Source organism: Musca vetustissima, unplaced genomic scaffold (genome assembly GCF_032173495.1).
Source record: "Musca vetustissima isolate MV318-11 ecotype Yass unplaced genomic scaffold, APGP_CSIRO_Mvet_v1 utg2750, whole genome shotgun sequence".
In the NCBI taxonomy this organism is placed as follows: Eukaryota; Metazoa; Arthropoda; class Insecta; order Diptera; family Muscidae; genus Musca; species Musca vetustissima.
The window spans coordinates 148,603-161,205 of NW_026884925.1; the positions used below are offsets into that span (position 1 = coordinate 148,603).

Sequence of the window (12,603 nt, forward strand, 5' to 3'; positions counted from 1 at the left end):
AAATGTAAAACATAATGTACTGGATGTACGAAATCCACTCCATCCCAAGTGTCAATTCCACACTGGATTTATGAATAGGATTTACATATTTCCTGTGGAGTTCACATTTTAGATTGCGTGGATTTCGTTGTCTTAACGCTCTTATATATTGAAATGATTTGTTTTTTTTTTAATATTTTTTAGATAAAATACGTTTGATGCAAACACTTGGAGAACATTGTCGGTGTAAATGTACATATAGGTTAGAGTTAAACTAAAAATATTGTTCGGGAAGTGTTATTAGTAGTTGGTGATTGGAGGCGTAATTTTGTCAATTGGTGTCTTCTGAGATGAGGGTGGCTGTAGCGGTGGGTGTTTATTCGTGTATACAAACTAAAAACAGAGTTCACATTCGTAGTGTGTGTTGAAACTTAGGGACACAGTTTTGTCACTACAATAGCTTGGAAATATCTAGCTACAATTCAGCTAAAGACTACTACGTGGACACTCTACAGAGAGAGAGAGAGAGAGATCAATAGATTTTCATAGGGGAGTAGGTGAGAAACTTCTACTTGGTTTTGTTGAAGCGAACCCAATGGAACGCCATACCTCGTATCAAAGACATCATGTCCTATGGGGTGTTTGCGTTGATGATGTCGCCTCTACCAACCAATCACTGTGGTTAGGTAATGACGGTGTCGGTAACGGTGATGGGCATGACTTTCAATATTTATTCGGTTTCATGTTGCCCGTAGACGGCGGTGGCTTTATATTTGTGCTACAGGCTGTGCCAGTCGTTGGACTCTGACTGGCATAGGCTATATTGGTGGTCAGTGTTGGTGTTGGTGTCGGCGATATAGCATTCGATGAGTGTGGGGACACACTGGCACTGTGTATGCCGCTGGTGTGTGACGTAGCAGCAATTGTTATACTTGAAGAGTTCGGATGGGTGTGCGCGAAATGATGATGTGTGTTGGCTGTGTGACTGTGCTCAAGCAAGCGTGAGCAATTTGAAGCATCACTAACACGTGAATCGCTGGAACGAGTATTGCTCTTGGAACGTGTCATTCGTCCTGTAAACGAAAGCCATTAGTAAAAAGGCACTAAAGTACGCCACGCCACAAATGTGGCGTTTCGCTGTGGAGCGATCAAAACATTCGGTGTAAGTTATTTGATAAGGCAAGTTAGGATTTCGACAAATATTAACAATAGCAGAGGGACTGACTGTATGAAATATTTAACGAATTTCATTTGTAATACTCTTAACATATTTTCTACAATAACATCATTTAACAACTTTACAACTTTTTACAACTTCGTATCCCTTGATACGAGTGATGAGTTTTTACCTAAGATAAGACGTAATCTTAATCATTAAGTGAAAGCCATCTGACGTCACATTTGAAGAATTGTATTTATGAGTATAGCAAAGTAGCAAATTAGGGACCTATCAAATTAGTTCGTCATACAAGAAATTCGTTATATCCAAGGCCAAACCTAGGATTAGTAGAATAATATATATTCAGTTCCTACAACAAAAATCTGATTTGAAAAGGACTGTTTCTAGAGTGAAAGCAAATGTCGAACCGGGACAATTTCAATTTAATTCGCAGATTCAATTTCGTATCAATCAGCATTCGACCTTTGTACCGCCACATAGACGAATATATCTGATGAGCCGCTTAACCAACGGCGAAACGCGTCGCATAATGGATACGTAGGTTCTTCCCTGGCTTTCATTTTCATGGCAAAACTTCGATTTTAAGCTCAACTCGAAAGAAAAAAAACTCACTTCAAAATAATTCAAACAAAATGTTTCGAAAATGACAGTTGTTGTTCCTTTTGACAACAACTGATTTAACAATTTTCACTAAAATTCGCAACGATTTTAATAAAAAAATCTTCTCAATCCGAATTTTAGATTAAAATAATCCATATTATAGAATCCGCAATGAGTTGTGAAATGTAGATTAGCGAGGTCCGGATTATCGAGATTTATATAAAGAACATAAAAATTATGTTTAAGAATAAAAAAAAACGTTTGATGTAACATAAATTGACGTACAAATTTTATGGTGATAAAGAGGTCGAATGTAAACCCAGTTTCAAAACTGAAAACACCAAATATGTCTTCACAAAATGTTAGTTTAAATTTATGGATATGGATTTTATTGGTACTGATCATGCGCGACACTTTCCTGTTTTATGTACATACATACATTCATGGAATTAAGCATTAACAATTTATATGCCGTTCAAAAATATAAACAATATCAAAAAGACGTCGGAATAGGGGAATTGTTGTGAGCTGTATTGTAAAAGAACATTAGGTGCGATTAGGGTGCATTGAATACGAACCTGCCTTACCTAACGATGGGTTTGGTGAGTGTGGACGTAAAGAAGCCATACTTGGTTGTCGTGACGGTGCTCTAACAGACATACGCGAACCTCTCCGCTCCTGGCCATGTAGCAATTTGCTCTCCCGCAGCAATGACACGTTCATGAGGCGTGGATTTGGAGTATTGAAAATAGTCCGATTTTCGCGCCATCGAGCCCTGTGTGATAACGGTTATGAGAGTATTGCGTACGCTAAATACGTATGTCTAAATATACTTACTGGCTAAATAGACGAAGCACCACACAAATAATGATAAACATTAGAGCCATGCCAATTAGAACACCAATCATAGCTGGATCTATATAAGTTTCGGGACCTTTCTTATCTTGTCGGCCTAGAATTAAAAATACATATTATATATACATATGTATGTATGTCTTTATAAAATTTCTTCAAAAAAACATCGTTTTCATAGCCAATGACTCAATTAAAGGAAACGAACATATGTAATCGATATACATAATTATAATTTTTTATAGATTTTTTCATTCCAGTTTTAATACAGCAGTCTTATTCCTACTGAGGGTACATACACTTTGATAGGGTAAAAATTTCCCTTATCGAAATATTGGTTTTAGACCCCATGTCTCTTTGAACCAAATCCGTTTCAGACAATTTAGAGTCCATTTACTAATATCCGTTCGTCTGTCTGGCCGGATCTGATGGCCCCATGTTGTCTAAATAAGATCCCTATATAAAATTGGAAAGCTATAACGAACACACAAATGTTTCGATGACTGGTCCTCTATTGTCAAAAATAAACTCTGTAAATGTTGAAAATTGTTTATATTAGGGTAACATTCATTGAAATACATGTATGCATACGCGTGTATTAAGGTGCGAACCCCTCAACAAAATCTATAATTATACGGACGAACCCTAAATATAGGGAATATTTCAGTTTAATTATTGGACTGAAAAACTCCTAAAATAAAATAAAAGCATGCTCATGGCGCCACTGTACCCATCAGAGTACAATCCTAAATACACTTCCGTATTTGCTTCTACATTTTAACTATGTACATATATTCAAGTTTAAACATACATATTTATATAATTTTAATCGTCACTGTATGCACTTGCAATAATAGCATTACTTAATAACTAATCGCTGATAGTTCGAGAGCACATGTTCTAATTGTTAATAAAGTTGCATCATTTTTCCTATCAAACACGGACTAAATGTCAATCAATCTGATTATTTCATTTGTTATCAAGTCGGTAAATGTTATAGCGTTTGCTAAAATTCGACGTATTCGACCGACATTGTTTATCACGACAAATGTTAGGTCATCCCTAAGGCGAATTTCAGGAAATATGCAACCAGCTCATCTACATTATCTGCCAAAAGGTGTTGTTCTGGCGAAAATGTCTTAAAAATGCCATTTATTTATAATTTCGTTTTAGAAATTATCCGGAAAACGCCATAGTTTACAATGTTTTTTTGGAATGCAATATGTTACCCTTACTGGATGCCTCTTTCCAAATTTTAATTTCTAAAAATGAAGAAGGACTCGAGCAACTAGAACACGCACATAGCTATGTTGCCTAGGAGAGGTATTGGTGAATTAGTGATCTGACAAAAAAATCGAAATATCAGTTTTTTAGCCTATACAAACGACAGCCTTAATTTGTATTCAATTTAACTTTTACATTATCCCCAACTTTTTTATTTCGGCCAAATTGTTTGTTCTATTAATCAGCTTAACCCATTAAAAGCCAGCTGCCTTTAAAATTAAAATTTTCATGATTTTTAGTCTGTACCCAAGCAGGTACAGTGGCTCAATAAATACAATTATGTATCCAAATAACCCAAAATCAAATCAAAAGCAGAAAAAATAAATTTCTTAGAGGATTTATGATATTTCAAATATGAATATTTTTCTGTACCTGTGCAAGTACAATGACCATTAATGAGTTAATCAGCTTTCGATACTATATTTTTCTAGATGCTGTTCGTTTACCTTTTGCTATTTTTCTCTTGAGAACGAAAAATTCGTATCTACTCTCTACAAATTCTTACTGAGTAAATACTATTGAGATGGGATAAACGAATGAACCTAATGTTTTAGCTGTTTTTCCAAACGGAATATGTCTTATTTTTTGACATTCTCGCTTTTTGACATGTATTCAATTCATACAGATGTAAATCCAAAAAATATTGGACAAATCTAATATTTTTTCATATTGTCGTTCTAAATGCAGAAGCTGTCGTCTGTCAGAGTAAAAACTTGTTTCAAAGTAAGAATTGTTAATGAAAGTTACTGCATAACGTCAATTTTATTTATGTTTGAACATAAATACATTCATATTTCTGCATGTGTTTGTGCGTATATACAACATGACCATAAAGTCCACATCAAATGTTTGCAACTTATATCCGATGTTCGTTTTAATCGAAAAGTATGTCTAATAATGCGTATCTTGTCTTTCGGCCTTGGTACGAGTAAATTTAAGCAGACACGACAAAAATAATGCTCCACAGCCATTGACCGGCTAGCGACATCTTGGTCACATCCACGAAGCCCCTTCAAAAACACTTGTATTGTATGAAGGGGCTTTGATATCTACAATCTGCTTATGAAACTTATTATTGAGAAATATTAAATGTGTGTGTGTGTGTGTGTGTGAGGGCAATAGCGTTCGCTCGGCCAAAATGATGATGTAAAACATGTCTTACCTTTACACTCAACGGAACCATCTTTTAGCCACACTGGTGTCATATCGAATCGGCATACACAGCGTCCATCTCGACATTCGGTTTGAAAATATTTCACTTCACATTGTTCATTGAAAAAGCACGATTCATTGACTGCTGCCTCTGATGGTGTGAACAAACACATGCAAGTAAATATTATTTGGGGTGAGTGGGGACGGAGCAAGTGAATCGGAAAATATAGTTCTCACCTTTTCCACATTTGTCAAAATGATTGGTAACGGGCAGGTCTTCTGTGCATTGGCATGATTTCTTTTTAGTATCACAGATGGAACCAGGAAATCCGCACTCCAGTGTATTATCACATTTATCGCCGAACTTCTTTTGGCCGCGACTAGCATAATCTGAAATATATATAACTTGAGCAAAGTACATGTACATTTTCAGTAGATATGTCACCCTACGGATAAACTCTCAAATCTACAATATCTACAATAAGTATTAAGGACCTCGGCTTTGCTTTGACATAACAAATGTTTATAAAAATATCTAAACATTAAAGTAAACTAATATATACCATGTACGTTTCGAATTTATTAACTTTCGAAGAATTTTATCTCATCTTCAAAAAATCCGACAATTTTAGTTATTTGTGGTGTTAAGGTTCTATAAATAGGTTAGGCCATCGAAATTAAGCATTGGCTTGTTACATATCCCAAAAACAAACAAAAATGGATCTAATTATATAAGAAGCGGTTCAAGTCAATTTTATAATTCCGATATTTAGTATAGTTCGACAACAACAACAACAATGTACACCTAATTAAATTTAAATGTTGAAATAGTGCTCCTGTGTCGGTGTGACGAATCACCGGGGAGTATGGGTTTGTTATGTACCATAATAAGGGGGCTACACAAATCGAACTACAATCGACACAAATACATATATAGTGTTATGTAGAAGCATGTACATCTACCGAACTTACCGAATTCAGTTGTTGTTTCACCGATGACAATGCCATTGGGCGAAAAGAAATTATCGCCATCGTCTGCGAGAGCCTGTTGCGGTAGCAGAACTGTTGCCGCGACACTGCATAGCAGTAGGTAGGTAAGGGCGCCATTGGTGTTACATGATGTTCCCGTGGTAGTGAGCGGTAAACGTGTTTGGAACGCATTTTTAGAACAAATGCGCTTCAATGAGGCCATAAACGATTGTAAGGTACGCATAATTCTCGCTATTCTATTTGAGTTCGTGGCACGAGAAACGAAACATCCGTTCCGAATACCACCGCCGTTACCACCAGTAACTGTGTTTCCGGTCGAGGGCATTAAGAATGTGAAGCAGAACAGCAATAAGGCAATTTGTTCAAATAATCGGGAAACTAGAACAGATGCGGAGGGCAGTGGACGCCAGTCGAAGATTTCCAGGAGTTTCGAATGAACCTCTAACTTGTTGTCGGGACGCTTCGTGTTTTCGTTGTTACGTGAATTGGTTGTTTGTTTGTAGCTGCTCTTGTTGCCGTGTTGTGGTTGTTTTTGTTGACGTGTTGTGATTGTAAGTTGTTGCTTTTGCTTTGGTATAGTAACGGCGTCTGTTACGTGACATACGCTTCCACCCGAGCCTCCGATGACCTGTCGCCAAGCTACGGTATCCCTATTGCCACAATTTATTAACGGATTTTCTGGTGACACGTTGATCGATACAATCCTGCATGTATTTGCAATTGGCTGCCGTATATTCTCGGGCATCATTGCTGCTCCCTGACTCCCTAATCTTGGTTTAGCGTCATCATGGTACTTGCTAGGCTGTTGTTGTTGTTGTTTTCGCTGTTCTCTTAAGTATACGTGCTTACATCTACAATCCTTGCTGCTGATGGAAGTCGTGTTGATTTGTTTACTGTTCACGCCACCTTCGTTGTGTTCGATGTAGCGGAGGTGATGGCGCTGGTTTCGCTGCTGTTGCTCGGACAAACACTCGCTACGAACATTGCCGCAAATATATTTGGGATATTGTTTATCGCGATACTTTCGTAATTGTCCAGCACCAGGGGAGCTTCCTTCGATGGAGGCTCCGTGGCGGGGCTTTAAAGCCCCATCGAATTTCATATTCTTTCGTCGTCGTGTTCTTCATCCATGCTGTTGCTCATTCGGACTTATAGTTTTCAGATACTAGCCGTCCTGCTGTGTCCGTAGATATCTTAAGTGCTAGCAGTCTCCGTTCGCTTGGGATACAAAACGGCAATGACGTACGTTTCACTTCTTCAGTTCTGCAAGTCTGTAATAAAGCAAGACACATAATTTATTTACTTGTTTGAGGGCAATTTTACATCAAGTCCGAACTAAGAATAAAGTCATATCACATTTGCGTATAAACTCTCAGGGAAATATCTACCCCTGTGGCCACTCCACCCATTAGGCAAATTACATTTTCACAATTCGTGTGCATGACGCACAACTGAGTTTCGAGCGAGGCCAGTGACAACTGAAACGTGAGCTTTGTACGATAAACAAATCGAAATGTTGAAGAACCGAACCAAATTAGATTATACACCCAGACACCAGCAACACCGTCGGGAATCAACACCCTGGATGTGACATCATTATTACCGGACATCAAATTAAGGTTCGCACCCATAAGAAACAATGACATTTGTTTTTACGCTATATTATTTCAACATATAAGGTATCGTTTTTTTTTTTCAAAAATAAGAAGCACTATTGAACACTAAAATACTGGAAATATCTTACGAGAAAATATCGAAGCTGGAACTGCAGAGTCTACCATAATACAGTGGTGGCTTTTGGTGACATTTTAGGATGAGTTGTAGAGTAGCAGTAACATCTTTTGAGAGAGTTTGCTCCCTTGTAAGATTTATTTAGCATTTCAAACCCGAAGTGCCATTTGAATCAATTATTTTAGGTGTTTGATTTTGAAATGTTGTTGTGTGCAGCTGAAAATCTCCAAAAACCAAAATCTTGATCGGATCTTTTATTCATAAACATTTGATTAAGTATCAACTGATTTTACTGAATAAATTGTCCTTGGGAGACTTTATAAATACTCAGTAAAACACCTGTCAAATCTATTCTCTTTAACTGGACATTTGCAAATTATTTATATATACATATACTTGTTAAGTATTGTGTCAATTAATGTGATTCCGTACATACATATGTATACTTGGACTTGACACCTTTGCTATAGGCTTCTACATCGCTTCTGTTGGCGATGTGCCAAGTAACATATCAGGCAACGTTTCCTGTTCAAAACCCCTCGCCATCCATGCGAAAAAAATTCCCATTTAAGCAAAAAAAAAAAAAAAAAACATTTTAAATTATGTTAATAGGTTCCAAAATCATTAACATCACCGATACCCCTTGTATGTTTCTCAGAGAGATTTATTCCCGTCTGATATTAAAACGAAGTCAACAGCTAGCATTTGTTTTTGCCTTCACTGCCATGAAATAATTCTACCATTTACCAAAAATAAATCGAATGTCACTGTTGATCGCCATCCGAACACTGTGTGTCGTTACTTATTATGTTCGTAAATAATAGGGGACTATTTTCGTTATGAGTCCTTATTTGATTCCTCGCTGAAACAGCTTACTGCTGTAACAAATCAGAGTCAACGACGTCTGAAGATTTGGTCGCCAAAAATACAAAAATATGCCGTTTTTTTTAGCGAGATGTGGAAGTAGTACGTCATCGCAGTTGTTATAAGCATGTAGGTCTCACATTTAATATAGCCACCCACAAATAAACAAACCACCCCTCAATGTTCTACCCATTATGATTTAAATTTTCAGGGAAATGGCATGAAATTTACCAAAACGCAAATATACCAAAAATTGTATCAAGTGGCAATGGTTTCCGTAATGGCAACCAATTTATTATTATTTTTGGCTTATTTTTGTTATTAAACGGACAGCCGTACAGTTCTGCTAGTAGTTAAGTTTATGCCTAGTGCCGGTTACAATGTTTGTCTTGTAAAATAGACACTGGCAATAGGAGTTCATATCGAATATTGCTACTTTTCGTTTTTATTTTCTGAAATTAATTTTTTTAAGTTATTTACATTAGATCGTGGCTTGTAACGGTTTCAGGTCGGATTTCACGGTGAAGATGGCTTAATAATTTCTGCGACCTTTGTATTCTCAATGCTATACCTTATTCGTATGGCCGGACTTTACACCGAATCGATTTCCGCATTTCAATTACTTTCTATTGTCAAAAAGATAAATTACAGAGCGTGAAGTGGAATAGCGTCCTTTGGCGTTATGTACACCTCACAAGTGAAAACACGTAAACTGTGTGATTTACCATTGATTGGTGGGTTATATGACGCTAAGACGCTGCTGCTATGGAGGCTACGGAATTGCCAGGCGCTCAAACAAACTACCGCCGAATATACAGGCGAACGCTGTTTCATCCTTTAGCGTATGTGCTGCTATGGTTACGATGCAGTGGAACAATGTGGGAATAGGGTTCTTGGTTTGAGACCTGCTGAAGCGGGTCGTATAGTATAATTTCGCGTATAACACGACACATAGCGTGGCTAAGTGCGATTCAACAAAAAACACAAACGCCAACAATGCCAAGCAAAGGAAAACAATCAAACAGTACCAGCGACGAGGAATTGATCATTGCTGTGGACGGAATGTACATTGATGCTTTTACAGTTTTTTCAATCCATTACCGTCAATACCATTAAGAAATGCCACATGTTAATAAAAATCTGTGCGTTTTTTGCCTCCTCCTCCAGAATTTGCAAATACATTCTATTTTTTGTTTTATTGGAAATTGGAACCTATTCTCCAGTTAACTTTTCAAATCATTTCTATATTAAGAATTATTTGGCTAAGCAAATTAATTCGTTATTCTAACTGTAGTTGCTTTGGAAATACGTATTTGTTTTCCACTGCTCTTCAGGTAGATGATAGTTCGATCAGATAATCATACAACTATACGCAAGATGTTGTTGAAATGCCAGCACTTTTTTCAAACTCGAATATCACTAAATGGGGATATCACTAAATGTTTGTTTCATGCCAAACGTAATTAACGTTTCATTCATGATATTGAATGCAATTTGGATTTAATTTAAAATCATTTGACATATTAGCCATATTTGGCCTCGGGAAAATTAAGATAAATAAGACGTAATCGTAAAGAGGGCACTCAGATTTAGGGACTATAATTTCAAACGATGTAAAACAAACCTTGCAGCTCGCACTACAACTACAACGGATGCAGTCCTATCGGCGATTGCTGTGCTTGTTTCGGCTTTACTTAATTAATTACATTTTCAGACACAGTAGTCCGACGAACCCTCCATTGGGTGTTGCCCATGATAATAAATGGTGCAAAGGAGCGGGCGGGGATCAAAACGTCCCTGCCTCATAAACAAATCACTTGGGATATAAAAACTAGACCCACAAGTGGAAAATAATTACTTTTTAATTAATTCCAAAGACGAGATGGGAAGCATATGCGAATTAGTGTGTTCATCAAATTCCTAAAAAGGGAACAACGAACGTGTGTGTATGTGTGTTCCATATTGTAATTAAGTATATCATCAGTTGGTTGAAACAAACAACAACACGAATACAACCATACAATGTACGCACATATATGCAGAAAGCATGCCTCGCATTATGTTAGGGATTGGTCGGATGGGACGTTCCCCCTATAAATGGGAGCTATTCCCAAACAGGAACCCATATATGTTTGCATTCATTGTTACCCAAGATTGAAATAAATATAAATTTATCAAAACCAATCCACAAACTACCTGTTAACTTACTGGTCTACATTAGCCATCCATACTGGTCCATATTACCCGCCAAGTTATTTTTATTCACAGTTTTGAGCATATATAGTACACACAGTATATATACAGTAGAATCTCGATATAACGCTTTATATATTGTCAGGCCTCATCATTATTATTTGTATTGTATAAAAATAGGCATTCTATTTTTTTTCATTGGGGGAAGAATGCCGAAGGTTTAAAAGTAAGAAGTAGATTGCTTGTGTGGATCTTCAAGGAGTATATCTTCTCAATATTCACTCTGCTATTGTTCATATAGTTAATTTTTTTGCTCTTCAAGGGAAATTTCATTACAAAAACAAATCTATTTTATAAATTAATCTCAATGTATTGGCATAGATTTTCTGGAGCCGTTAAATATATTGAGCATTTGAACTCCATTACTGGTTCCAGTGAGAGACCATCGTGACAAATATAATTGTGAAACATTCAGCGTTTCTTACGTAGGATATCTCAACAGCAACAAAACATGGAATGACAAATATTTACATTTCTTTTTTGCGTTTTTTCCGAACTTAAAGTGCAATGGATAGATAACTCGGCCTTTCGTTTTTGTTTGAGTACAAATACTTTGAGTACACAATGTAATGCAAATGCTCGTTAAATGGCATAAACTTTAAACCGGAATTCTACTATATATATAAACCAGTGTTTATCCACTTCAATGTGCATACCGCATTGATTACACTGTGACACATTTTTCAATTTGAAAATCGAACCAATAGGGGCCGCCAAAATCTGAAAGCTTATGATGGTAAAAGATAACCCCTAGCTGGGTTTTAAATTATTAGCTAAACAAAATTTGTAGATCTTATTAAGGCGTAAGACATTGCTGAAGAGCGAATATCGATATTTCGAGTAGTTCACAAGATTAGCGTAAGTATTAATTGAAAATCCACCCCTTTCCACAAAATCAAAAACGGGTTTAAACAAAAACCTTAGCTAATAATTCAAAAACCCAGCTAGGGGGTTTCTTCTACCATCATAAGCTTTCAGATTTTGGCGGTCCCGATTGGTTCAAGATTTTAATGCTGTACAGGGTTATTTGTTGTGAAACCTTTTGTGTTTCATTGAAGCTTATTCTAAGTACCATCTCAAGCTCGAGTTGTGTTTCATGACCAAATCAATCACGACAAAGCGACATATGATATAGATATTATTGTGAACAACAAAAATAAATCGAGTCTAATTGGCTTTGTTCTACGGCAATCCTCGCCCACATTGCATTTGCATTGAATTGAATCTAAATACTAATGTCAAACAATAGTATTGCGAACAAATAACAGCCACCAGAATTTTGATCAATAATTCCTGCAAGAAAATTACATGTTAGCAGTTTCCATCATGAGTTCCAGTTTTAATTTGAGACTTTCCTTAGGCTAATTTCACTCACTCAGTTCAAAGGACACATAGCACTCGCAGCAATGCGTTGCATTGTGATGCAAACCCACCTCCACGCTTCTATGTCCTCTCACAAAAACACATCAAAGATGCAAAGCCCTTGAAAATACACCCTTAGATGGGGAAAGCAAAAATGAATGGGGTATTATTTATAGAAGCTAGCTGGCATGAGTATTAGTGTGTATCGGAATTTCAAAGATAGTTTTAACACTCCCTCCTTTCATTATGGAAGGTCGACCAGGTGAACTTATCTCCAAATGAACATCGACATTTCACATTATCCGATTTATTTGTTGTCGTGGCGGAATTATTTACGAACCCCTTTTTATTCGGAA

At 36.7% G+C, this 12,603-nt stretch overlaps 1 protein-coding gene across 1 annotated transcript; it reads right to left on the reverse strand.

The window, feature by feature from the left end:
- Nucleotides 1–696: 696 nt before the first annotated feature.
- LOC133332001 (uncharacterized) lies at nucleotides 697–7,139 on the reverse strand. The gene is made up of 6 exons (XM_061540386.1): nucleotides 6,020–7,139; nucleotides 5,285–5,437; nucleotides 5,058–5,198; nucleotides 2,597–2,711; nucleotides 2,347–2,534; nucleotides 697–1,052 (listed from the first exon to the last, which is right to left on the reverse strand). The coding sequence occupies exons 1-6, from the start codon at nucleotides 7,137–7,139 to the stop codon at nucleotides 703–705; spliced, it is 2,067 nt and encodes a 688-aa protein (XP_061396370.1). The 3' UTR covers nucleotides 697–702.
- Between the last annotated feature and the right edge of the window lie 5,464 nt (nucleotides 7,140–12,603).